The following is a 27,229-nucleotide window of genomic DNA, read 5'->3' on the forward strand; positions in this document are numbered from 1 at the left end:
TAAAAGCATTTTGAATAAAAGGCATAGATAAAAAGAGATTTTATGACTCTTGCAGTCTCGAGAGGAGAGCAAGAAGCAGGCTCTGGCTGCCAAGCGTGAGAAGAGGAAGGAGAAACGCAAGAAGAAGAAGGAGGAGCAGAAGAGGAAACAGGAGGAAGAGGAGGGGCAGAAAACCAAGGAGGAGACATTTGAGATGCAGGAGCAGAAGGAGGATTCTGCTGAAGGTATTGTTTCATTGAAACTTTTAACTCAAAAGTATTTTCATGACTTGGATACATTTTAACTAGAATCTTGTGGCCCGATTCTTCCTAATGCCTGAATTTTACCCTTCGCCTTCCTCAGAAGCAGAGGTTCCAATTGAACCTCCGAGTGCAACTACCACCACCACCATTGGTATATCTGCCACCTCCACCACTTTCACTACAGCTTTTAGTAAGAAGCGAGCGAGTGTGGCCACTACCCCAAGCACCAATCGGAAGAACAAAAAGAACAAGACCAAGGATTCGGTGCCCAATGAACCCATCATATTGCAAGATCCGCAGGTGAGCACTACTCTTTTTAATCTGCCCTGTTTTCATCTCCAGCTTATCCTAAAGATTGAAGAGGGGGAAATGACCAAATGTATGCATTTCTTAACAGGTTGCACTAGCACAGCACAAAGCTGACAAGAACAAGATCCACGGCGAGCCACGGGGTGGGGGTGGGGGAGTGGCAGGCGGCAACAGTGATTCTGACCCCTTGGATAGCACCGACTGTGCCAGTGAGAGCAGCAGCAGTGGGAGCAAGAGTCAGGAACTCAACTACCTCCCTGACCTCACCTCCTCCGGCACCTCCTCCTCCTCTTCCTCGTCGTCCTCTTCTTCCTCTGCCCCCTCCTCAGGAGCAGTCCAGGCCCTCCTGTCCGGCCCAGAGAAGAGACACAGTTCCCAGACGCAGAGTGACGGCAAAGTGGAAAACAAAGTCACAGTCTCCATCTCAAAACCAACGCAAAAGTGAGTCTCTGATCGAGCGGGCACGTTTGTTGTTTGACATGTACTTTTGTGTGTAACTTTGGATCTTTAGACATAACAACTACTACTTTGTTGCGTCCTATCATGTCTGTAAGCAAACAGTCTGTCTGGTTCCAGAGCTGCAGATGCAAGCGACTCCACCACCAACTCCCTGCCCTCCCCGTTCAAGACCATGGCTCTTCCTGTCACCTCACCCAACAGTAAGCTCAGCCTCACGAGTCCAAAGAGAGGCCAGAAAAGAGAAGAAGGTTGGAAGGAAGTCGTCAGAAGGTCAGTTTATGAGTTTGACTCGACGTGTGCAAATTATCAATAGCAATACTTACTTTTTTGTTCTCCCCATTGTCAAATTTTACTTTTTTCTTTTATTATATTATTATGTATACATCTTAAGGCAAGGCATTGCTTGCACACAAAGCCAATGATTGCATGTTTTTTGATTGAATTAAGAGACAGCTATAGTACAAACATTAATATCATCATTTCACGTGTTCTTTTGAAGATCAAAGAAGCTTTCTGTACCAGCGTCCGTTGTGTCTCGGATCATGGGTCGAGGAGGCTGCAACATAACAGCCATCCAAGATGTGACAGGAGCTCACATTGACGTGGACAAGCAGAAGGACAAGAATGGAGAGAGGATGATCACTATAAGGTAAAAGCAGCACCCTCTGCTGGACTACAAAGCCATTACAGCTAAATTATATCAGATGGACTGGTATATGAAGCCTTTTTATTTTTTTATTTTTTATTTTTTTTGGGGGGGGGGGCATGACAAAATACAGATCTGACATTTAATGTGCGAAATATGCAGATTTTCTTTTGCTAGTATTTTCCTCAAGATACTCCCAGTTCACAAAGCGGAGGTGGAAGAGTGAGATATCATATAAGGAGTCTTTGCAAGACATTGCGTTTTTTCAGAATAAAGGCAAGAAGCATATTTTGGGATTGAACGTATGCAAAGCTTGCCTGTATACCTCTACATAGCCTGCAAAACAGCTTTGCCTCTATTGCTACATATGAACATCCATGCTATTTTGAAAGTATGGGTCAGCCTCTTTAATAGGTTTACTGCTCTTTATTCACATCATGGATGCTTAAGGCTGAAATGAAAATGAGTGATTAAAATGACTTACGAAATTGCGGCGAGCTATACTATATTCAGTGTGTAGAGGGAAAATAATCACATCTAGAAACTTTACTTCCTCTTTGGTGTAGTTTTGCAGCTTAATGTTGTGTATTGAGCTTTTCTGGGTTTGGTGTTTTGTATGAGGTGCAGAACCTAGAGCTACAGTTGGTGGGCAGTTATTTGGCAAAATAATAAATTACATATTTTTAAAACCCTTTTTTTTTGCCAGATTTTTTTTTTTTAAGGACATATTTTTGAATAAGCATATTCTGGTGTTTGGTTTCAGAGGAGGCACGGAGTCTACAAGGCATGCAGTCCAGCTGATCAATGCTCTGATCCAGGACCCGGCCAAAGAGCTTGAGGATCTGATTCCCCGGATTCACATCAGAGCACCGGGCTCGAAAACGACCTCAGCTTCCTTCCCCAGTACCACGGGGGCCACCAGTGGTTCAACCACTGGGCCAAAGGCTCTAAGCTCATTGCCCACGTCAACAGGCGTCTCGTTCCAGCCTCCCTCATCCTCGTCTTCATCCTCTTCTCAGGCTGGGGGAAAGATCGGGAAAGGGCTGTCGTCAAACGTCAGGCAGCCTTTCCCAGTGTCCCTGTCCCTGGCATACACCCACCCTCAGCTGGCGCTCCTGGCTGCTCAGACCATGCACCAGATCAGGCACCCTCGTCTACCCATGGCGCAGTTTGGTGGCACCTTCTCTCCTGCTGCTAGCACCTGGGGACCTTTCCCCGTGCGCCCTGTGAGTCCCGGCAGTGCTAACAGCTCCCCCAAACACAGCGGAGGATCCAGTAACACAGGACCACAGGCCAGACCCAACTCAAATCACAGTGAACACAGCAGCACCGCAAGCTCAGGAGTCCCAGTCACGACCACCAATACCGCCACCACCAGTGCTCCCAACACATCCGCTGCTATAGCTACACCTCTTACGCCTAACCCTACTCCATATAATCCCCAACAGAGTGTCGCTACGCCTTCCTCTGTCAGAAAACAGCTCTTTGCCCCAGACCCCAAGCCTGCCGGTGTCACACCCGTTTCTGTTTCGTTGCCTTCCAGTGGCAGTAGTACAGTACGAGGTACCGGCTCTCCCGCACATCACAGTTCCACTACAACTACGGCAAATGCTCCTCAGCAGCCAGTGGGACCCATTTCACAGCCCCCCATCCAGCCAGTTAAAACAGAGCCCAGTGCTGCTCCCCCTGCTGGAAAAGACAAGTCGTCTCTGCCCGTAGAGAGCCAGCCCGCTGCTGTCAGCGAGAGCGGCAACTCTGTGAGTTTCGCGGCCCCTGCCATGTCCTTAGCTCCAAAGCCAGAACCCCGCCAGCAGTTACCTCCCCCTCCCTCCTCTGTACCATCCACAGATGTTCCACAGCCTCACCTCAACCCACAGCCCAGTTCTCACCTACCCACAGCACCTGCTGCTGTTTTCTCGCACAACGTCGTGCACCCCAACAACACAGTACCCCACTTCTCAGCACCTGCGCCCAGAGTCTCCCATCGTATGCAGCCACCAGGGCCTTATTATTCCCTTTCTGAGCAGCAGCAGCAAACACAGCAGCAACAACAGTCTGTATTTGTACCCTTCAGCACTCACCAAGAAGTCCCAAAACAAACCCAAAACCCAACTTCCCAGCCAACAAGTTTGCCTCCACAAGCTCAGACCCAAGCTCAAGCCCAGATCCCAGGCTCCCTTCAGGTCTCTGGTAATCTTGGAATGATGAACGGTTCTCAAATGCAGCATGTCGCCAGTGCAGGCAAGCCTCAGCAGATGCACGCCAACCTCGGTCATACAGGTCTCTTCAGTTTCAGCAGCATCTTTGATAACAGCAACCAGGTAGGCGTAAATAAATCTTCACAACTACAACTTTACTTGACCGTGCATTTACTTTGGTAAGGGCACCATTCAGCTGGATTGTGATAGTAATCAGTTGTGCTTGCCTTAGCAGGTGGGAAACAATCCAGTGTGGGGTGCATGCCATTTGCCTACTCGATCACCCCCAGAGCAGTCTTTCTCGGCTCAGCAAGCGTACATGAGCATGGGCCAGATGGAGAATATGATGCCCCCACCTCCTCCAGACAGCTCAAAAGCCCCTGGCTACCGTTCCACCACCCAGAGGATGGTCAACAGCCCCATCGGTATGGCTGCATTTTTGTTTAATTCCAGTTCTTTGGGTTTAATAATCAAAATAATTATCAGAATAATTTCAGGAGAAATAAAGAAGGTGGTGATTACAGTACACATGCAACCGGATGTGGTGAATCTATGTTGACATGTAAGGTCTTATTTATATTTAGTACTGTAAAGCTGACAGTCTCCTTCTATTGTCTGTGTCCTTAGCGTTGCCTAACTTTGCCACCGGGATCTCTGGCAGTGCTGTTTTTCTACCTGGTCATACAGCTGGCACACCCTCATTCAGCAGACAGCACTTTTCCCCCCACCCATGGAGTGCATCCACATCAGGTACCAGGCTCACAGACCGCTTCTCTTTAATTCTTTTACATTTTAGGCCTTAAATGTACCCCTGACCCCTTTTATAATCCCTTTAACATTAATTTAATATTAGAGAGTTTAATAGCATTTTTCCATGCTTGTTTAAAAACAAAAACAAATCAGTCTCTTAAAAATTATTTGGAAGTGCTCTAACCTAGGCTTTGTCTTTTCCCACCAGGTGAATCTCCTGTCCCACCTCCCTCCACGGTGTCCTCCTCTGCCCTTTCCACCTCAGCGGTTGCTTCACCTCCTCAGCCTAAGCCAGGCAGCTCCTCGCAACAGGACCGGAAGGTTCCCCCACCCATCGGCACAGAGCGGTTGGCCAGGATCAGACAGACGGGGTCTGTAAACCCACCTCTGCTCACAACCAGCTACACGGCATCAGTTGGACAGGGAGGCATTTGGTCATTCGGGGTTGGCAGTGGTTCAGGTAAGAGCAAATTGGGCCCGTGTGAGAGTTGAACACAGCCATATACAGAAATGGGTTCTCAGTAACTTTGGCGTCCAGCGATAAAACCGCCTTGTGTTGTTTTGGTACAGAGGCCATGTCTGGTTGGTCCCAGCCCTTGATGAACAGCCACATGATGCACCCGCAGATGCACGCGGAGCAATCGGCCTTCTCTCAGCACCAGCCCATGGAGCAGGACGACACGGGCATCGCAAACCCTGCTAACAACTACCACCAGCCGCAGCATTTGCCCAACAGTTACATGGATTTCCCAAAGGTAACTCAGAGTAACAGCTCTGACGGACTTTCAATGCCCATTTGTCTGTGTACTTGTGTTTTAACGGCTATCTGTGTCCATTTTGTCCAGGGGATGCCAATGTCTATGTATGGAGGAACCATGCTGCCCCCTCATCCTACCATGGCAGAAGGCCCAGGGGGGCCGATGTACAATGGTTTGCACGCTGGTCACGCTGGTGACCCTGCATGGAGCCCCATCATTAAAGTGGTCCCAAACAATGCAGATAACTCTGACCCACAACAGCAGGTAAAGTTGGCCTTTATTAAAATCAGACTTGCGACACTTGTGCAGATTTATGCCGTTTTATAAGGAGCAGCATTTGACTAATAACCCCCCTGACCTTTCTCCTCTCTCCTTCAGGTGTGGACCGGTACCTGGGCACCTCATGTGGGCAATGTGCACCTGAACCATGTCAATTAGACGGCATCCTACAGCAATCAAACACACACAGCATGACCCACAGTGCAAACATGTAATACCAACTGACCGACACGACCGAATAAGACGACGAAAAAATTAACGCGTAAACTTTTAAACTTTAGTAGAGACCTGAAATGCAGAGTAAAGGTTGAAGAATTGGAAGTTCTCTTTGACGCCATTCTTTGATGTGCCTATCTAACGAGGAAAGAGGAAATTGGGCCAGAGCTGTTATCAGTGTCCCAATGATGCAAACACACACACGCGCGCGATCACCTGTTCAACAGGATCCATTCTCTGCGTAGTTTAGCGATTTTTGACTTTAAACCCGCGTACACCGTTCTTGGGCTGCGGGGTGGGGTGGGGGGGGGCTCAACATGAAGTAGCTATTTAAACTTGGCCCAGAACTAGATGATGATTACCTGAAGAGCGAAATCAGAACCTTTTAGAGTGGTAAATACATGTATAATTGTTTACATACTAAAAAGGGTTAAAATGAGAGTAAATTTCATGTCGTATAGTGGCTCTACTTTATGTAGCCTGTATTAATGTGAAATATTTACCTTAATATTCAATAAAAAGATTGAAAAATATTTGTGCTGAAGCTTTTTTGTTTATCTTTGTTGATGCATATGACTCCTGAGTCTTCAGTTAAGTTTTTTTTTTTTGTTTTTTTTTATCCACTAGATTTTGATTTTTTTATTCCTCTTTGGGCTCAAGCTTCCTGACTGCATGATTTCTTAGGCAGACATTAAAGTATTTCATTCTAAGTGCTTCACTGAGGGGGAAAAGTGATTTCATGTTTGAGAATCAGTGAAGGTTGTACAATACTGCCACTCAGTGGTAAGAGTGGGGTTTATTTTGTGAAAAATTGAGAGCTATGTGAAAATCCCAATATACCGCGTAGCTTTCCTCCCTATAGCAAACAATTTGTGATTTAAAATAAAATGTGGCACCTGAAGATTCGTTTAGATTTAATGTGTAGCTGTTTCATTGATGCATTGTACAGCACATAAGGAATGTGCCACTGGAAAGTGAAACCTCACATTCAGGAAAATTAGAACGTCCAGCAGTTGCTACAAATATTTATTAGGCCACTTTTTTTTTTTTTTTTTAAATATGGGATTCAATTTCAAGTAATTACAAGTCATGACATTTTAATTATCAAAATGGAACCATCCTGCTGTGTATATAGAACCTCAATCTTGATTGTTTGTGGTAAGTATCCAGTTACATCACTGGACAGTAAATGACCTAAATTGAATTTAACATCCGCTGAACTTTATTCTAAAACAAATCTGACTTTTTAATTTCTGTTAAAGTTAAAAAAAACTGCACATTTAACACACCTGCAAATAGGTGGGGGGAGAGTTTAGCTTTGAGTTGAAAGTTGTGCATTGAGAAGCTGCAATAAAGTGTACTCTAAAGTAAAAAGAAAAAGCGCAATTATATCTAAAGAAAAAGCACTTACTGCGCACAATCAGATATTGGATCATAATATTGCTGCAGCTGGGTATGCTTTTAAATACTTGTATACTAAAATACTTGAATATCTGCACTAAGAGGCCGTGGTCAGTGTTTAGTCTAATTTATATTTCTGTTTTATATTTCTGAAGTGAAAGATTGATGAATTTGTCCAAGGCATTCCTCTCTAATCAAGGTAGACTTTTTTTTTTAATTTAAAATATTTGGACCTTTATTGTGAAGCCGTGGAAAATTTTAACCGGAAATGTAGTTCTTGGGATTTCCTGGTTGTCATACCAAAGGTAAGCATGGCGGCAGCAGCAACACCCGGAGTTGCAGAGCAAACACCCGGAGCAGCTCCGCAGAGAGCTGTGCCGTTTGATTTATCCCAGGCTCCAAACATCGAAGGCTTCAACCCTTTGCCTAAAGTCAAAGATGAGACTTTCAAGGAAAAGTTTGCGAGGAAAACCAAGGAGAACCCATTCGTCCCGATAGGTGAGTTACACAAGCGGAGAAAAGCGCTGCACCGTAAAGTCACAACTGCGGTCTGCTATGTCCTCTACTTCACACAACTATGTTAGCGCTTAAATATAAAACATAAAGGCTTGGGTGAGTGGTGGGCACGACATCAGCTGATAACACAGCAGAGGTGTGTGGCTAGATCGACGTAACCGATGACATATTTCCCAACGATCTGCTTTCGGTACCGGAAATATTCCCGGAGCTGCTCCTCCAGCTGTGCGGCAGCGTCCTCTCAACCCCCGGAGGTCATTGTGGTCATTCTTCATATATTTTGTAACTCGTGGTCTGCACAATAAAACCTTCAATACATCAAAGCGTATTAAAAGCCGTTTTAAGTGGATAATGTAAAACCGGACAAACATGTTTGGGATATAATTGGACTGTATCTCACATTCTTGTTCATCTGTCAACAGTTATTTACGCAATTCTGTATCTGATATACTACTTACTGTTGCTTCACGAGTGCTTTATTAAAATAGCCTGTGCTGTTTTCTTTCATTGTTACTCCCAAAATCATACATATAGTCCGTTGATGCCTATGATATTATTGCTGATTCTTGTTTTGTGTTCCCTGAAGCGTTTAAGATTCTAATTTAGAAGCTGTTTACGCTGAGGTCATCTGTTGTTGACATCTGTAGCAATAATGCTGTCATTAGAAATGAACAGTCTCCTTTTATTTTACCGTTGACTGCAGCCACCCTGATAACTAAAAAGTGTCTGTGCCAAAGGAAAGTGCAGCTTTTATATCTCCATCACCCCATTCTACTTGATATTAGTTACACTATTCAGCCATGAGTTTTTCCTTGTCTGTGGATCCAGTTAACTGTCCTAATAAACTGGGTTTATAAGCTATAATTTCTTTATTTTCCAGGTTGTTTGGGAACAGCGGGAGCGCTGATTTATGGTCTCCGTGCCTTCCATCAAGGGAAAACCAGACAGTCCCAGCTCTTGATGAGGGGACGCATCTTTGCTCAAGGCTTCACTGTAGTTGCCATTATTGTTGGTGTTTTTACCACGGCTCTGAAACCCAAGCAGTGAAATGGATCAATCCCACATCTCTGCCATTGTCCATTCAGTGTGTGGAATCGCAGCAGACTCTGGACTTCTTTAAATGAACTGAATAATGTATTGGGTCTTTAACATTCTTCAGACACATATGTAAATGTCAGCATTATTTATTGCTGTTTAAAAACTGTGAATCACTCACAAAAAATGATTATTTTCGCTTCTTGCTGACAGTGTGGAACAGCAAAGTTGAATCGGCTTGTTACCAGTAAGCAGGCTGGACTTCTTTAACACTACTAAAATTGTGTTGAAGCAAATTGCTGATAAATGTAAATTGTTTTCTTGCTCATTTGGTGAGCTCGGCTTCAAATGTATCCCCCATACTGTTATTATTATATTCTAATAAAATGTCACATTTGAACCTGGTGTCATATTTAAGATAAAGCACCATATCTTGTGTTTGAGTTTCCTGGTGTGCTAACCTATAAGGTTATATTGACAAACTCAGTGTGGAAATTCGTTGTTAATGACTTGAGTTAGGCCCAAGTCCACCTTAAAACACTCAACAGAATAAAATCCTCCTAAGAAGACCTTCAGGTGTTATGTGTAGTGTAATAGTGTAAATTATACACTTTATAAAGTCACCTCTCAGAGAATTGTGCTAGCCAAGTTAAGCATGATATGTATAAAAAATTATGCTTAAAAGATTTAAAATATCTGTAAATAACCCAAACGTGGTCATAATATTAGCACTGACTTTAGAGCTACCTTAATTATTTGTCGCACATATGATGCTGGAAACATTCCTCAGAGACTAGAGCAGATGTGGTCTTCTGATCTGCATTCAGAGATGCTCTTCTGCATACCTTGGTTGTACCAAACAGTTATTCAGGTTACTGTTGCCTTCCAATCAGCTTGAACTACTCTGGTCATTCTCTGTAAACCTCAGAGTTGTTTGTGTGGGGAAATCTCAGTAGATCAGCAGTTTCTGAAATACCCAGAGCAGCCACTCCAGCACTAACAACCATGCCACATTCAAAGTCACTTAAATCACCTTTCTTCTCCATTCTGATGCTCTGTTTGAACCACCTATCAAAGTTGCTTGTATGTCAAAATACAAGGGCATAAGTAAGCAATTATCACAGCTAAGAATTGAAGACAAATCGTTTGAAGTGATCATACTACACTGTTTTTATTTTCCAGTTCCCTTTTAACATTCACTTTTTCACTATTCCTTAAATCCAAATAGGCAGCATGTGAAACAGTGTGAAGACATCGCTGTTGTAAATGACCCCGTGCATCATTTCTTTAAAAAAAAAAATTAAAATTTGTTGGCGTAACAGAAAATGGTATAATATAGCAAAATAAGAAACAAGCCGTAAAATGTTTGAACTCTGAAAATTTCAATGAAATCTTTGGTTGTAGTTCAATGTTTCTTAATTTAGCTGAAATCTTGCCAAATTGAAGAGAAATTCATCCAGCTAAGTGCTCAAATTGTAGAAAGAGGTTGATCAAAAAAGGCCACGAGCTTGGGTATGTTATAGTGAAAAATATGCTAACTTAAAAACAGTAATTAGGGATATAATATAATACAGTGAACATTAATGTGCTTCGGTTAATGGTTTATAGTTGATGAGGCAAAACTGGTTACAATCTAATCTGTAACAGTGCTTAATCGCTAAGTGTTTGACCGTAATGCTAATTTATAAATTCAACTAAAAATGTGCATCCAAAATATCAGGAAGTCATGCAATAAAGTTGACCTAGTAACAATTTATAAGTTAAAGGAGAAAGGGAAATTACTGAATTTACAGTAACAATATTTTCTTAATATAGCAGTGATGAAGCTGACCAACTAAAGGATGTTGTAACAGTAATCCCTCCTCTCACAGGTTTAAGTATATTATTTGACTCTAACAGGCATCGTTAAAGGCAGGAAGTGTTTAAAGGTTATAAACATACCAGGGTGTTTTTCGTACACAAAAGGGCATACAAATCCTTCTGATGCAAAGTGAGATTAAAAGGCAATGTTTCTAGCTCCCCCCAGCGACATGCTCTAGCGAACTAGAGGTGTCTGTTTGAGAGAGATCAGCACAGAGCGCATTCGGGAAACATCCTTCGCCTGCTTGTTGGTTTTTGGATTGAAGTCACAGAGACGAGCTACTCTCTCCCATTCAGACCCGGGGCTGTTGCTGTCCGTCTCTGCCAGGAAAGCCTCCTCAGATGCTCTGTGGATGTGAAGGGAAGCACAGAAAGGTGTCGGTGAGCTGGAGGTTATCAGAGGGATTTCACGAAAGCAAACGCAGCCTGAGCCAAACACTGTTCCCAACCACAAAGTTCAATCACACCAAGAGCACGTGCTCACGAGATAGTAAAAGCAAAAAATACCTCATGCATGTCTTTATGCCGCAGATGGTGTAGAAGATAGATGTAGCTTCCAGATCTAAAACCCGAATCCTGCTTTTGTTTTAATGGCCAGCAGGGGGCGACATCCCAGACTAATAAAGGACTTGAAAGTAAATAGACGTGGCTGAAAAAGATCCTCGGCTGCCTCACTCTTTGACATCAGTAGAATTTTTCACGAGGACTTTATGGGCTCAGAAGTTTTTGGTCCATTTAAAAAACAAAAAAATAAACAAACTAAAAAAAACCCCTGATTATTCTAAGGGTCAGATTGAAGCAGCTCATTGGCTAACAATTTGTCAATATCAAATCATGGAAAAGCATAATTGGACTTAAGGGTAGCTACTAGGGCTGGGCCATATTATACCGTTCACGGTAATACCGGTATAATGTTAGGCAATGATAGGAAAATGAAATATCGCGATAGAATGGGAGTAAAACGCGCATGCGCAGTGCCTTTTTTTTCATACGCACATGGCCGATTGTTGAGTGAAACAGATGAACCAGAATTGGTTTGTAAAAATGGTGCAACTTCAGTGATGTGGAACTGGTTTGGTGTTTGTTCGTCAGATACACAACAAAGCACATTTTTTTGCAGAACATGCAAGCGGCCGTTGTTATTGTCATATTTGTCGGACTAAGATGCCCTTAAATCTGGGAGTAATCTGGGTCCTAAACTCCGTATACTTCAGGTCAAACAACACTGCAGCATCACTTAGAGTTAAAAACTGTCTAAATTCTTTCATCTTTAATAAAACGATCAGCATTGCTGCTTTACCAGGTGTAACTATAAAGTTTAACTTCCAGGCATCCATGAAAACAAAAGTTATTACATTTAACGGAGTTAGAAGTTAGCAGGAAGCTAGCGGAAGTTAGCTCGCTAGTTACCTAAGCATGATATTGCATGTTCTGACTGAGAGATTTCTGAAAAAAATCAAACGTACAGCTCTGCTATCACTTCCAACATAAATGAAGACAGGAAACTAAACAGCAGTGACGTTTGTAGGGTTACTGAAGTTGGGCTAGCTGGTATATAATGATGTGCTACGTGATCGCTAGCGACACAGCTATGTTAGCATAACATAAACAGTGAAGCTGGAGGACGAACACTAACACTTTTCCACTTATAAAAGTTAACGTGAAGGTTCCAGATGGTTAGAGACAAATGCAATCGCATGGCAGGATACTGTAAACGGACCAAACTTCAGTCAGGAGAACAACTGAGATAATCCATCCACAATACGAGGTTAGTCATTAATATACTGCAACAACATGGGAATAGAGCAGCTGCCAGAGAATTCAACATTAATGAATCAATGGTACAGAAGTGGAGGAAGCAAGAAGAATGAGTTTAATAAAGTTTGATTTATCTGACTGCTTTGTTTCGCTTAATGTGCCTTATAATCCCGTGCACCTTATGGTCCGAAAAATACGTACTGCACACTGCAGTTTAATGTTGCAAAGCACCTCTTTTTAACTTCAGTGGATATTATACATGGTTATGCTCAGGATATGTCAGCCCATTTCTACTGGAAATGCCTTTTGGTTAAACTTTCAGCAAGGAATTTGCATTTGCACTGTTACATTTTTATAAAGCTTTAATGTACATAAAAACCAGCTTCTTGTTTAAGTGAAAATAAATGGAAGGTTGTCTTTTTGCGCTAGTAATTTTGTGGAGTTGTATTTTGTCTCGCATCAATTATATCGTTGGTTATATCGTTATCGCAAATTTTCAAATATATATCGTGATAAATATTTTTGGCCATATCGCCCTGCTCTAGTAGCTACATCCATCTTTCATACAGTCTATACTTTATACCCAACATACACTTCATTGTTGACATATTTAATATTTATTTTTGGTATATAAAAACATCCAGGGCACAAATCAGTCAAAAAGAACACAAATAATGCCAAATGAAGCCTTTGACAAAAAAGAAAAAACAAAACAAAACACAATTCCAGTGTTGGGTCATGCATCGTGGGCAAAAGAGGTCATTCAGGGGGCAGATCATACAATATTAGAAGGCAGAAGAATTCTAAACGTACACAAAGCCTATAACATCAGAGTTGGGCTGTTTGTAGAAAGCCTTATCAGCAATCCTAGCGTGCAGAGCAAGGCCAAGAAAGCAGGAAAAAAGAAGGAGAGGAGAACAGTTTCAGTGTCAGTCAACAAGCAGAAAAGTGTTAGAGTCTGGGTTATTGTAAGCAACTGAGAAACATTTCTAATGAGGTGGAAACAGTGACTAAACATCTCGCACTAGTGTCATAAACAATCTAGGATGGTCTTTGCTCTAGCATGGGGAGGGGGCGACTGCAGCATTTTCTTTCTGCTGTCTGCATTCTTTTCAGCTAGCTAGTTTCCTGTTTTGCTTTCTGGGCACTTGAACTGGACACACAGCTGTAGACTAATATCTCATCAGAGTATTGCCTCTCAGTCCTTTATAAAAAAATAGAAGAAAAAAAGAAAAGAGCTACAGATGCAGAGCGGTACCGTGCCAGACTTGGATAGAGTCTGTTGGGAAGTGTGAGAGAATAACTGGTTAGCTTGGTCAAGAAAAGAGAGACTGCACAGTTTATGACACTGAGGGGAACCAGGCTAAATGAAGTACTAAGTATTATAGTGTTGCAATCTGTTGTGATCACCTTGGTGCAGTAAATTCAACACATATACCACAACCGTGTCAATTTATCAGTCAGCTGTAAAACATACACAGGTCTAGGATGTAATCTTGTAGAGAAAGGCACAGTTTCCCACACCTCGGAAGAACCTATAAGGACCTCCACTGAACCTCCACTGAACTTATAGTTTAGAGCGAGGCATGTTTGCTAACTGAACCACAATGTTTGTTTTACCAAGAACAACTACCTCTAACTACCAATATAAAATTCAAAACAAAGGTAGTAGAGTGATTACAACATCACCATCATCGATTACTTCTCTGCACATTAGCGGTGGGGTGGGGGGGTCAGATCCTAACCTGTTGTTGGTCTTATTCTTCTCCATCTGCTCACTTTGGTGTACGTGCCAGTCTTCAAGCTCCTTCTTCGCTTTCACTCTCCATTCTTCCTCTGCTGCCTTGGATGCAGAGTCTTATTAGGACGCAAGAAAGCAGAAACGTCACACAGTTGTATTACATTTAATTTCTTCTGTTTCTATGTGTGACACAGATCTTTTCTGATTAGTTTAAACTTTATCACCAGTGTGTTGAAAGCCAGTTTAGCCTCTAACAGAAGGGCAAATAGCAGTACAGTGAAGTGTTAGTAAATACGTGTGAAATGAACCAGGGACCTTGTAAGGAAAATAAGAAGAATCATAAGAGCTACACAGCACTAAGTGCATTACACACAATCACTGACAGCGGCAGGGAAACATTGTTACCAACCTAATGCTTCAAGGCGTGCCTTCTGCTCCTCCCTCCATTTGCGTAAACTTTCAGGTTCTTGCCTTTGAATATCCACCTGGGCGATGGCTGCGTAGCTGTCTGTTGGGCCATTGGACTCCTGTTGGGGTACGCAAAACATGTACACCATTAGAAGCAGCTATTCGGTTCATTTATGCGTGAACGCCACAGCAAACCCACTCCTTCATCACATGATTACGGTGTTCGGAATAAAACTCAACCACACATAGGTTATATAAAGAGACAGACAAGACTGAAGCTCACCTGAAACAGGTCTCCATTCAACGTGGCAGGCTCTTCAAACCCGTCTAGCATTTTTTTTTAAAAAACAAAAAAATACAGATATAAGTTTAGATGAACTTCTTGGAGTTTATCCGCTTATACTTCCTTGCTATCTGGAACGACTTATGCTCGCTGCTACTACTACCGTGGTGTAACTTTTGGTCTCGAAACGGATAAGACTTCAGAAATGCAGCAACACCTGTTTGGTTACCTGCTTAATATTGTCTGGGCTGCTTTGTCGGTTAGAAGGCCAGTAGCACTTGTTCGCTTGCTTAGTTTTAAGGTGCTAGTGTCACATAGCTAATGTTATGTGGGATAGCGTTAAACAAAACCTACGTTGTCGCAGCTAGCTAAGCTACAAGGCTAACGTACTGTTAGTTTGAATCTAAATAGGAAGCAATAAGAGTGTTAACCACTTATATCAGACAGCGGTGTTGTTAACATATGGCGGTGGGGCCTTTGTTGGCTAACTACTAAGCAAGTTACCGATGCAAGTTCCTGTATTAGTATTAGCTAGCTCTAGTTAGCTTTGTTTGCTCGTTAGCTGACGTTAGCTCAGGGACAAGCTTGCCATAGTTGTCGGTCTGCGGCTGCTGAACACCGGCTCCTTCTAGGATCCCAAATGCGTCGCCATCGTTTTCTATCCCCGCTATCTCATTCTCCTGTTGAGCCAGGAAAGCGGCGGCCGGGTCCTCTTCAGTCGGGTGCGCTCCGTTGTCAGCCATCTTTCACAAAAAGTGTAGAAGTTTGACTGAGCTTGCTTAGCTTGCTAAACGTTAAAGCCACAAAAAATCAGGCCACCGAGCTCTGCAACGTTAATAGTAACAACTTAAAAATTCGATTAGAGTGTTATCTATTCTAAATATCGCTTGGAAAAATAGTCAGCTAGTAAAGCATACGGAACAAACAATCTACGCGTCGATTAAAGGCCGTAACTGATGATTCATTATTTCTTCACTTGTTCAACCAGTATGTGTATGATGATAGAGCAGGGGCAGCACCCCGAGGGGACCTTTACATTTTGTTGGAGTTTGTCGCCATCTGCTGGCCATCTGCAGCACAGCACTGTCATCTCAAGGGTTGTAGTGCTAATGCAGTGACAGTAATAAAAAAATATATACAAACCTTATATAGCACAATTTATAAACAGAAATGGAAAATGGTTCGTAAAAGCATAAAGGTTATGCATTCACCCCCCCTGCAGGAAAATGAATATCCTCAGCAAAATCTACATGAGTGGATCATTAAAAGGGAGACGCAGCAGACATCCTCACCACTTAACTGGAACACCTTCAGATCCTCCCTGCCACCTGCTTCTGGATCAAAGATTTTCTCACTAACCGCCCCCAATCAGTCCGACTTTGCCCACACATACCCCATACTGGGTTCATCTCTGATGGAGGCGTACAGGGCAGAGGTAGAGAAACTTGTCACACTGGTGCTCAGAAAATAACCTAAAGCTGAAGGTCCTTAAAACAAAAGAGCTCACCTTGTCCTCCGCTGGCCTTCTACTGCTCCACAGTGGAGCATGCTCTCCTACTGCCTGGGTGTTGGGTACGCAGGGGCCACAGCTGAGAGCAGGAAGGATGTGCAAATGTAATTAACATCGCCCAAAAAACCATTGACTGTCCTCTGCCAACCCTGGAGGCCAGGTCAAGATCTCCGGTCAGTCAGGTCCTACACCTCCAGACTCACAAACAGCTTCTTCTCCTGGGCCATTCGGACTGTTAAACACTCAACAAACACCCACACCCCACACCTGCCCACTCACCTCACCATGGTTTGAGTAATCCTCATCACTCAGGTGACTCACACACTGTCTATTCAGACCATGTATTTTCTTTACACTGCTTCCAAGCACTTTGGAACTTGTTCTCTAAAGTGTGCCTTTCTCTTATTTTTGTATATACCCCTCTTGACTCTATATATTTCTCCTGTTTGCTATTTACTCCTGCTACGGATCTTATTAACGGCCTATGCTTTGCATTTATGATCATTAGTAATGACCTTTCAGTAATGGTCGATGTGGTTAGTGTTAGTGGAGTTTTGTACCATTTAAAAATCCATAATTGGAAAAAACAGCACTGGATAAACAGTTTGGGGACAAAGTTAAAGAGATGAGGCTGATATGGTTTGGATACATGCAGAGGAGTGATAGTAGATATAGTGGACAAAGGATATTGAAGATGGAGCTGTCAGGCAGGAGGAAAAGACCACAGAGGAGATTCATGGATGTAGTGAAGGAGAACATGCAGAGGGTTGGTGTGGCAGAAGAGGATGCTGGCGATAGGATGAGACGAAAGTTGTAGCGACCCCTAGAGGAAGCAGCTGAAAAAAGAAGATACACATTAATTATTGCATAAATCTGGCTAGAACTGATATAGTGTCTGTCATATGAATGTTAATAATAAATATTACCCTCCTCAATTGTTCAAAAGAATCCTTTTTTAACACCTGTTTTTGTTTGCGAACAGAAAGAATTACGGTTTTTTTGTTGTTGTTTTTCTTAACTGTTACATTAAGCAAAAGAAAACAACTCCATTTGCAGGTGCTGATAGCGCCAAGGGCACGAAACAGCATACCCATTGTAGTGGAAGTTCCGTTAGGTTTCACAGCGAGCGATGTGTATGATCGTTTTGTGACTTCCTCCCCTTTCTTTGGAATGTACAAAGGTACAAAAGAGCGAGAGCTCCACTTCTGTTCCAGGGACTGCGATTGATGACATGCGCATGATAATAAAGAGTGTTGATTGCAGCTGACCGTATCTGCGCACTTTCTTAACTTTTTTTGTTTTGTTTTGTTTTTTGGTGAGACGTTTATCCACTTATCCGTTTTCCTACCAAGGAGCTTCCCTCAAAAATGTTTCACAAAAGCATTTTCAAAGAAAATATAAACCAGAATCAGAATACTTTATTAATCCCGAAGGAAATTAGGGAAATTATAAAGCCAAACATAGTAGCACTTGCAGTAGAAGCAAATACTGCTTCTTCGTCTTTTTTAAAAAAAACTAACTTCACTTTTCTTTTTTATTTTACAGACTCTTGCGCTATTTCATAGTATAAGGCTCTTACCATGCAGGCACCAGTGAAACTTTCATTTTAACTGTGTTGTTTATTGTAGACGTATATATCTGTTTCTCTCTCCATCTAGGATAAGTCATGTCAAATTAAGTTACCTATTACTATTAAATAATAATGGCTTAGCTATAGCTAAGCCATTATTATTTACTGTACTTACTATAGTAAGTACAGTAAACAGCGTGTGTAAAAAGTTATTCTTCAGGGGCGGTGTCCTGGATTAGTTCATGTTTATCCCTGAGGCATAGTCTTATTTATTTATTTATGTTCCTTTAGTTAAAACCGACGGAGTGATTGAGAAAAGCTGTTTCAGGGCGGCTATGATGAATGGCTTTAGTAGTAGCAGCTGATGAGTGCAACTCGGCCTCTGAGTGAAATGAAGCCTCCGCCCATGTGACTTCTGACGTCTCAGCAGAGTCCTGCTAAAAAGAATTTGAGGGAATGAGTTTGCTGCTCACCAGGGGGATCCACGGCGGCTTCCTGACGTTTGCTTCAAGGAAGTCTGAAAAGTTGCCTGCTTGCCAACCCACTTATCAAATTTTTTAATTATTTTTAATCCGGTACACTCGTGATGTCCGGCGAGCACAGAGAGACACAAGAGGTAAGCTAATGCATCTTTGTGTGTTTGTGTAACTTCTTCAAACCAGCTTTTTCCCCACAGAGGAGGTTTGTATGGGTTAAGCTGGTGCTCCAAACTGTGCAGGCTCATGCTTCTGGCCATCTTCCCCGAGCCCCTGCTGCTCTGTAGCTGTGCTAACTACTTTGTCAGAGCCGAGAGTTTTGTCCGGTTTTCGTGTCCCGTGTTGTCGCGAGTGGAAACCTGGCTGTCTGCGGCGGTGTTAACCGGGGTACAGCGTTCACAGCGTGGCCTTTAATTACCGCTGGGAAATTAGTGTGCTAGACGCATTGAAGAAACCCGTGTACGCTCGTAATTGCGTAGCGTGTTAACCAAAAATTCCCTGTATTTGAGCTCTCATTAAGAGCAACACGAGTTCCTATAGAACTAATGCAGCAGCAGCAATAATATAGAAGATTATAAATAGCAACACCATAAGCATGGGGATGAGTGCCACACATTTATTGGCTTAAAACTGATGCTTTTATTCTCTTGCTTATCATACAGGGTGGTGTTTAATTAAGTAGAGTGCAGTCACATTAATGCTGTAACTTCCTCCGCTTTAATACAGTCTGAGTAATCAGCTTTCAGTGTGGTGTTTGTCACCAGTGAAATCTAGCCTCCATTACCTGCTGCTCCTGCTGCAGGTCTTTCTCTGTCGCCTTATGCTCCTCTGTATCATAGTTCATTTCCCTGGCTCTGAGAAAAACTAATTTAAGCTTTGCCAATAAAGAGTCAGGTTTGTACAGATCTAGAGGCTGCATTGACAGTGAATGAATGCGAATGCAAGTCTTTTTTTATTTTAAGGATTTCCATTAACTTTAGCAGATTTGCAGGTTTTCTTAGTGGGATTATTTGGGGTGCTAGGCTGGATTAAAGGCTAGATTTTCCTTATCTGTGAGCACACCACTGTCTCACCAGCCTTTACAGTGTGTGTGAGCGGCTCTGTTGCTTTAAGAGCTTGATGTTAAAGTATAATTGCTGAGGGTTTTTTTTTTTTTTTTTTTTTCTTGCTTGTACTATGTTTCATGCCCTACAGAAAGAATGTAGAGGGTTGTGTGCTTTGCTTCATTTGTGGCCGTCTGCCGTTTCCCAAGTGCAATGAATTTAGAGGAGGAGAAAAAAAAAATCTCCTGGCCCGTGCCAGAATCCATGGGTCGTTGACGTTACCTCTCTCCATCCTCCTCTGCCCCCCTCCTCCTCCTCCTTCTCTCCCTGTGACTCATGTGGGTGTTGGGCTGAAATAGTTTGGTGTAGTTTTACATTCCTTATATAGCCTCTGAGGAGTGAGGAGAGGCTACGGCTTGCCTGTGTCACAGTCAGGATCGAGGGGGTAGGGTTTGCCAACAGAGAGGGAATCTGCTTGCTCCAGCTTACTGACTCTTTAGCTTTCTCCCAGGTTTGGGCTACCAGCTGACCTTTGAGGACAAGGTAGGTGGCATAGCTGTGTGTCACGGAGACCTGTGACACCTGGTAGGTTTGTGGAAGAGGAGGAGGAGCAGGGCTAGAGTAGCCGTGTGAGCACAGAGGTCAGTGGTCAAACCCTAACTCTGTGTAAGCCACTAACAGAGGGCTGCATCTCATGTTGCCCTTTGGTTCTTAAAACTACCTAGTTATTTAGTGCCTTGCCGCAGACTGGCAGTAATTAATTGTGGTGAAGCCACGATACCTGTTACCTGGCTGAATACAGCAAGTGGCACATTATCCCCCCCGAAGGAGGAGTTGTTGCTGCTATTGTTGTGCAGTAGATCTTCTAAATGCTGCACATTGGTGCTGCAGTAGACTGAAATGAATTAAACTCTAACTTCACCTTAGAGTTTAGCTTTAGATTATGACACCAGGCTATTTGTGTGTTTTGAAATGTGTAAAAATGGCACGTCCAACCGGCACCGCTCCCTCTTTATTGCCTAATTTTGACGTGCCGTAACATGGTTATTCCTAAAACTAAGACGTGACATTATCTGCTGTAAAAGAAAACAACTTGAGTGTTATTTTCTGTGTGTATGTGTGTATGTGTGCTCTTGTGGGCTGGTGGTGCTGAGAGCCAGCAGATAGACTGTTTCAGATAAAGCAAAATAATAAAGGACCTTGAGAACCTTTTCCGGGCTTTCTGGCTAATTAAGATGTTTCCTTTCCCCCCCTTTTTTTTTTTTTTCTTTCCTCAAGGGTATGAATACGTACTCTGTAACCCTCAGCGGCTCGCCGCCTTGGGGCTTCAGGCTGCAGGGTGGCAAGGACTTCAACATGCCTCTCACCGTGTCAAGGGTAAGAAAGTGCACATGGAATCAGCTTTTGTACTTTTTTTGCATCTGTGCAGAGCAGCAGTTGAGGTGTTTGCACTCTCCTCGGAGATTTCCTCTAAGCTTCTATGAAAGCCTCGGCCTGTTAACAAGAGTCTGTTGGTTTTAAGTACCAGCTTGGCCACCTCAGTCATCAGGGCTTACCCTGCCTCAGCATATGCATGTGTCACATCACTTTTTTTCTTTTTCTTTTTATTAGGCACGGATAGTAAAGGGTTTTGTCTACAGAAGCATTTCCATACTATTCAAATGTTTTTATGGCTCATTTTGGTAACCCTTCCCGATCTGTTCTAACATGCAGTTTCTTTGCATGACACTCCTGCTGTGTGCTTTGTACTCTGTGTGTTCGCTGCCCTCCTCCTTCCCTGGACAAATTTTCAGATACTCTTTTATAAACTTCTGTTGCTATTGACGAAAGCGGCGACCACTTTCCAGCCCATATAAGTGCAGAGCTGCTTTGCCTGACAAACATACAGACTCGCACTTGCAGCTACGCACACAGACGCCTGCACATTGCACACACATAAAATCATTCCAGCTTTCCTGCCAGCTATTGCTCACACAGATCTAGTTTTCTACTATGCGCTCGCTGGTTTTATTGCATTATTGCACTGCTATCCAAATAAACCGGGTGATCTGTAAGTGTCAGTCTGACTTAACAGGTATTAATTCTGTAGTTATGTTCAATATTTGCAGTTTATTATTTCAGAGATGATTAGGAGTTAATAGGTTTGGACCCTGGTGTAATTATTGAATTGAGCTTTCTTTGTCTTTGTAGGTGCAAAAAAAAAAAAAAAAAAAGATTGCATACTTAAAACAGACAAATGCAGGTTCCCATGAACTGCAGGGTATTGTGAGTAGCATCACACTGAGGTGCATGTAGAGCTCATCTAATCCTGTGGCGAAGGCAAACGTTATCGCCAACCCTGTCAGTACTTGTCTTGTATTTGCTCTACTTACTGCCAGGCATTTCAGTCAGAAACACAATGTTCCCCTTGGATTTATGACAAGAAGCATTTTACTTGTACCCATAAAAGACCGAACAGATGTAGAAACCTCTTTTGACGTACGGCCACAAACAAACTGAGACATAGCTGTTAACTTGGAGGAATTTCAGTCCAGGCAGACGGGGCGTACTGCAGGGTGAATATCAATGTGTGAGTCAGTAGATCTAGACGGCTATCAAACGAGTTCTCATCTAAATGTGTTGACTGATTACTGAAGTGGCGCAAGAGCCCAGTTTGTCTGCATTCCAGGTACATATCACACGCTGGTGATTTTTCCCTACTACAAAAACTTGTGTGATATTTTATAGTTTATGATTTATAGTATAGCAATATCCTTCGCTCAGGTTGGTCTAAGCTAATCGCTCCTAGCCGAGGAACAAAAACCCCTTAGTATCTCTAAGCTTGGAGCTGTAACGACTGGTCAGCGGCCAATATCTCTGTTTGCTCCAGCACTGGGCCTCGGGGTTCACAAGTTATAAAGATGTGACAGATTTTCTCTCTTTTTTTTTTCTTTTTTCTTTCTTTTCACCTCTTGGGGACTGTTTGCTCTCATCGTGATTGTCATAAAAGTAGGGACAGCGAGTCCCACAGTCGCAGAGGTTGAAAACAGCCCAACAAGGGGCCGTAAACCCCAATGATCTACAGTATCCCTTAGTAACAGGAAGAGAAGTCAGACCTACACTTACTGGGTTCGCATTAGATGGATGTGGTGGGTGGTCTGTGTTTGCTGGCTTGTAGCTGATGAGTATGTGAACCCAGACGGACGGTTAAGTGATTACAAAATGAAGAGAGTGTAGATTGATGGAACAAAAGGCTCTTGGAGTCTCTGTGAGGTGATGAGATTGCAACTCCCGAAGGATCCATATGTCCAAGTGGTTTTTGTTTTGTTTTTTTGGTAAACACCAGATGACAGTTGCCATTGTTTGGGAGTGGATTTGTTGAAGCCGATGGTTATTTAGGCCACTCGAGCTTGATCGTGCTGTGGCAGATGGTGATATTGTTTCTTGTACTGCACGTGGATATTCCAATTATCGATTTGTAAAGTTGCGCCTTTGACTTGCTACCTCCCCGTGTTTGGCGCTCGGTTTTATTGGTTTCCATGCTAGACAAATATGGTTGTTTCCTTCCTCTGTCTGCAGGCGGGGAAGGCTATGCTTTCTCAGCATTCCAGGGATTTTTCTCATATCCACTCTGTTGCTGCCAACAGACAATCCCGTTGTCTCCTTTCTGTGTCTAATACGTCTTGCCCACTCACTTTTCTCATTCACGTGGTGGACTCTTCCGGTCTCAAAGGGATACTTTCCCAGTGAGATCAGAGGAATGATGGCCATTACTTTTAAGTCACAGTGAAGGGAAAAGGAAGAATAACTTTTTCACCTTGGATTAATAGGTACACATTGATTTAATCCTGAAAGAAATATGTGCAGGGCTTTTATTTTGCTCAATCAATGTTCAGCTCTTGGGACACAGCTGATTTTCTTCTAGCTGTTCTAATTTTCTTCCTCGTGGTAATAGATGCTTAAGCATTTCTAGCTAGTAAAGTCATTAGTTCGCGTGACTCTTCACCATACCGCTAAAGAATTATCTATAAAGCATGTCATTATAAGCCATAAAACCTGACAAGATTATGCTAGTCGCAGCCATGCCCAGTGGACTTTGCTTCGCCCTCTCAACAACTAGGATCTGAGTGGTGCTTGGCTTTGGTTTCTTTTTTGGTTCAGACCTGAGCGTTACTTGAGTTTAAGTGGGTTTTAAAGGGACAGCTATTTCTTATTTCATATCCATTAACTTAAAGGACTTACAAGAGACGGCTGAAGCACCAGAGGCTCAGAGACCTCCACCTTTACTCCCAAGTATGAGTCAAACTCTAGAAAGACAGAGTCCTGAATTTTCCATAAATCTGTTTGATGGTTCCTTTTATTACATCCTTCCTGCCTTGTAGTGTGTTCATTTTTTAATACTTTACAGCTCTAGACTGTAATGAAGAATTTCCAGTATAAATATGTAGTCTCTCCCCGTGACAACATCAGAATTATTTTCTCAGACGTACTAAAGTTTCCTAAGAATTCCCCTAAAGCTGCAGAGGATGTTGGTATTTAAGGAAACGCTTGTCTATGATGAAAAATGCCAAACTTCACTTACTAGCATAATGTAATTCTTTAACCATGGTGGTATTGTGCAAAATTCTGTTTGCTTTTTGAATGTAAGACTGTGATGACCTTGAAGTAGGCCGTCTTCTTGACTCAACTTGTATCTCGCTCCGCATATTGACGCCAGTATCCTGTTTCAACAGGAAAGGCATGAAATATAGGAAGCAAGATGTTGTGGTAATGCAGTTTTGTCACTTTCCATGTCGACTGCAACGCGCTCTGGTGCAGCCCCGCAACTCTTCCGAGGAGTTTGTCCATATATCTGACCCAGATCTCGTCCCAGTGTGATTCCAGAAACATTATGATAGCATAACCGAGGCTTCTGAGTGCCATCTGGTTTCTTTTGACAAACACATGCCATACCACTGAAATCAGATGTTCATAGGAAATTACTAATGATGTCATGTCAATAAGCAAGTAGAGAGATTTGTAACCGTCTCTCCACCACCAACACCCATCCACCACCACAGCTGGATGAGTCATCGGCTCTTATATTCCGGTTTCTGGGTCCCAGTCTGACTAGTAGGCCATCTGTTGCTTTATCTCTTGTATCTTCTTAAACACTCTTTCTTTCTCACTCTCACACAAACTCTGGGAAGAGAGGCCTTGTTAGAGGGGTGATTTAATAATTCAGAACTTGCTGATACATCGGCTGCAGGGGGCATTTCTCCTAGTTGGATAAATAAATGTCTTATGATGCAGTGTTTTTAAGGTGAGTTGGTACTAGGTGTTCAGTTGCAGTCATGTTGGGGGGGTGACCACATACTTACAGGTTTGAGTTTCCATTTCTCAGAGTAATATTTATGGCTTGGCATCAGCTGTGCTCTGTGTGTGTGTGTGTGTGTGTGTGTGTTTTTGAGTGAGTGATGTAAGGACAGACTGTCTCTTGGCCTCCAAATAGCCCTGGAAAGAATAAAAGTGAGCTGGTGCAGAGTTACACAGTCAGTATATCAGAAGTTGCAGATAAACTTGAGGGCATTATTAGTTTAACCAAAAAAAGAAAGGCTGAGAGCAAGTGTGGGGGGCCCTGGATCACCTGTGAGGTTACCCAAGGAAAGAACTTCAAAGTTGAATTCAAAAAGCTGCATTTTGAGAGGCTGGCGAATGCTTTGAAATTCAATAGCATTCCAAAACAGCTTTGCTGCTCTGCCAAAAAGCCTTGAAACTGGCTACAAACTCTTCGGCTAGCCTCGCAGTTGCAAATACTTGAAGCTGGAGAAACGTCGTGTCATTGGCATGATCGCATTTGCACAAAATCATGTGTAACACGTAGAGCGTAAATAAACGTATATGATAAGAGCTGGCCTTGTCCCGCAGCCGTCTTTGTGCCGCGCCCGGGCTGTTGTGGGGAACAGTGGAGTGCGTTTCAAGAACATGTTTTCTACTGACGTTAACTGTATTGACAAACTGCTGCAAAGTGAACGAGGTAGGTGTAGGGTTTCTGTCTGCCCCCCACCAACCGAAGGTCTGAGCACAGCAACTTTAACTGCTGCCCTCTCAAGTAAGGGAGCAGCTGCACTCTGAACCTGAGCCAGAAGCACAGGTGTCCGTGTCCATCAATAACCAACTCTCTCTCACACACACATATTCGCCTAATGCAGTCCACAGCATTAGAACTTTATCTACATCATCTTTTTAAAAGCAAAACCAGTTCAGGAGGAGCACCATGACCATCCCAAACAATGTCATTGGTTCTTTTTATTCCTCCTAGAACAGCGGTCCCCAACCTTTTTTGCGCCACGGACCGGTTTATGTCTGACCATATTTTCACAGACCGGCCTTTAAGGTGTTGTGGATAAATACAACAAAATAAAACCAGTATAGGTACCAAAAAAGGGAAGATTTATTCATAACACATGGGAAAAGACCCAGGGAAACAGAGTTAACGATAAAAACATTAAAAAAAAATAACGATAAAAACCCTGAAAACCATAAAGCCACAACTCTTGCGGCCCAGTACCAAACGACTCCGGTCCGTGGCCCAGGGGTTGGGGACTGCTGTCCTAGAACACCTGCAGGCAGTTTTGTAACACTATCACTAAAGTCAGTAATATATTTTACCCGATAAAACATTTTTCACATCAGCATGGTGAATCGAAGTACTCTTGTTTTATTTCCTCCTATAAAATGGAAAAAATGTATTATGTGGCGACACTATAAAAAAGGCTCTAATTAGAGACAAATTATGGACTTAATGGAAGTCGGTCCACCCATTCCTGGGATACGCGAGCCTCGTCTAGTCAAGGCGCAGTTGTCCTGCATTGCTGACAGTTGTCGGAGATGGATTCATTTTTGTTTTTATTTGAGAGGGGAAATGGCCAAATGACCCTAAACTCTGACCATCATATGAATTCTCTTGGAAATTACCACTAAGTGAGCTTCATGATAATCACATGACTGTAATCACGTGGGTAAAAATCCCCAACCTTAGAGTTCTAGGGTTAAAGAAGATGGCCATTTATTGCTTTGTAGTTGTTGGTTGGGGAAAGCTGCTGGCTTTTCCGTTGTATGGGCTTCCTTAATTTCTTAATATACCCCTTGTTAGGAGCTTCGTTGTTAAAAGCTTCCAAAATTCCTGGGGTTTTCTGTCCATATTCTATGGTTCGTGGGTATTTACTGTGTTGGTTAACATTTTAAAACCCCTTTTGATTTAAGGGAGATTAAAGATACAGCTCCCAAGTGGCTTTGCCAGCTTTTCTGTGGCCAAAAACTAAAAGGACATGCTGTTTAACAGTAATCAAATAATTGTTTTGCTCTGGCACAGCGACGAGATGCTGGAGTTTTACTACGCAGTGTAGCAGGGAAGCAGGACTGCAGCTCTCTGTAGTGAACCTCCATGGCATTATGCCAGGATGTGGCCCTTTTTTCCGAACACGTCACATGTCACAGTTGTTTTTCCCTAATGTAAGCTGTTAAAGGCCTTTTTTGAAGTTCTTTCTAAACTAAGAAAAATCTTTCTTAACCCCTCTAATTGCTTCCAGTGAGTGAAAATCAAAGGCAATTAAAGTGATGCTTGAACTTGGCTGTAAAATAAGTGTAACTCGGATTGCCCCTTAGGAATGCATGTCTTCCTATTTTTAGCTTTGCCGTGTTTTGATGCCAGACTGGCTTTAACTTGCGTTGTCTTTGTGGGGCGCAGTCATTTTTCAGCCTTAACCGTCATCTGTTTATGATGCATATTTACACCCCACCCCCACCGACA

General features: G+C 42.8%; 4 protein-coding genes across 13 annotated transcripts in view; 3 read left to right on the forward strand and 1 right to left on the reverse strand.

Annotated features, from left to right (window-relative positions):
- The window catches only part of ankhd1 (ankyrin repeat and KH domain containing 1), a 31,635-nt gene extending 25,245 nt beyond the window's left edge, over positions 1 to 6,390 (forward strand). For 3 of the 5 annotated variants that reach the window (XM_085475905.1, XM_085475931.1, XM_085475923.1), the window contains exons 28-39: positions 56 to 224; positions 343 to 542; positions 640 to 992; positions 1,128 to 1,280; positions 1,510 to 1,659; positions 2,420 to 3,977; positions 4,087 to 4,279; positions 4,482 to 4,604; positions 4,813 to 5,064; positions 5,175 to 5,359; positions 5,450 to 5,626; positions 5,741 to 6,390. In XM_085475905.1, coding sequence (XP_085332031.1) covers positions 56 to 224; positions 343 to 542; positions 640 to 992; positions 1,128 to 1,280; positions 1,510 to 1,659; positions 2,420 to 3,977; positions 4,087 to 4,279; positions 4,482 to 4,604; positions 4,813 to 5,064; positions 5,175 to 5,359; positions 5,450 to 5,626; positions 5,741 to 5,800 — 3,573 coding nt within the window. In that variant the 3' untranslated portion in view covers positions 5,801 to 6,390. The remainder of the gene's footprint in view (positions 1 to 55; positions 225 to 342; positions 543 to 639; positions 993 to 1,127; positions 1,281 to 1,509; positions 1,660 to 2,419; positions 3,978 to 4,086; positions 4,280 to 4,481; positions 4,605 to 4,812; positions 5,065 to 5,174; positions 5,360 to 5,449; positions 5,627 to 5,740) is intronic. The other 2 variants (XM_085475915.1, XM_085475940.1) reach the window with 1 other exon arrangement.
- A 1,153-nt stretch (positions 6,391 to 7,543) lies between these two features.
- higd2a (HIG1 hypoxia inducible domain family, member 2A) lies at positions 7,544 to 9,209 on the forward strand. Its single transcript, XM_085465856.1, has 2 exons — positions 7,544 to 7,756; positions 8,655 to 9,209. The coding sequence occupies exons 1-2, from the start codon at positions 7,570 to 7,572 to the stop codon at positions 8,819 to 8,821; spliced, it is 354 nt and encodes a 117-aa protein (XP_085321982.1). The 5' UTR covers positions 7,544 to 7,569; the 3' UTR covers positions 8,822 to 9,209.
- Positions 9,210 to 9,954: 745 nt separating this feature from the next.
- Positions 9,955 to 15,898, reverse strand: cltb (clathrin, light chain B). Of its 3 annotated transcripts, none has more exons than XM_085475954.1 (6): positions 15,449 to 15,898; positions 14,860 to 14,903; positions 14,578 to 14,695; positions 14,173 to 14,284; positions 13,241 to 13,294; positions 9,955 to 11,016 (listed from the first exon to the last, which is right to left on the reverse strand). In XM_085475954.1, exons 1-6 carry the CDS (start codon positions 15,600 to 15,602, stop codon positions 10,845 to 10,847), a joined length of 654 nt encoding a protein of 217 aa, XP_085332080.1. In that variant the 5' UTR covers positions 15,603 to 15,898; the 3' UTR covers positions 9,955 to 10,844. The 3 variants fall into 3 exon arrangements, with proteins under 3 accessions (XP_085332080.1, XP_085332088.1, XP_085332096.1); XM_085475962.1 differs by lacking the exon at positions 13,241 to 13,294 and adding an exon at positions 13,686 to 13,706 and having other exon boundaries at positions 15,449 to 15,897; XM_085475970.1 differs by lacking the exon at positions 13,241 to 13,294 and having other exon boundaries at positions 15,449 to 15,894.
- A 2,479-nt stretch (positions 15,899 to 18,377) lies between these two features.
- pdlim7 (PDZ and LIM domain 7) overlaps positions 18,378 to 27,229 on the forward strand; it is a 32,978-nt gene continuing 24,126 nt past the window's right edge. Inside the window, exons 1-2 of one of the 4 annotated variants that reach the window (XM_085475983.1) lie at positions 18,378 to 18,555; positions 20,737 to 20,835. In XM_085475983.1, the coding sequence (XP_085332109.1) occupies positions 18,526 to 18,555; positions 20,737 to 20,835 (129 nt within the window). In that variant the 5' untranslated portion in view covers positions 18,378 to 18,525. The other 3 variants (XM_085476011.1, XM_085475991.1, XM_085476002.1) reach the window with 3 other exon arrangements.

The sequence above is a fragment of the Copadichromis virginalis genome, linkage group LG2 (assembly GCF_057382275.1).
Source record: "Copadichromis virginalis isolate Kocher_CV1m ecotype Utaka linkage group LG2, C_Virginalis_male_GT1.1, whole genome shotgun sequence".
Classification (NCBI taxonomy): domain Eukaryota; kingdom Metazoa; phylum Chordata; class Actinopteri; order Cichliformes; family Cichlidae; genus Copadichromis; species Copadichromis virginalis.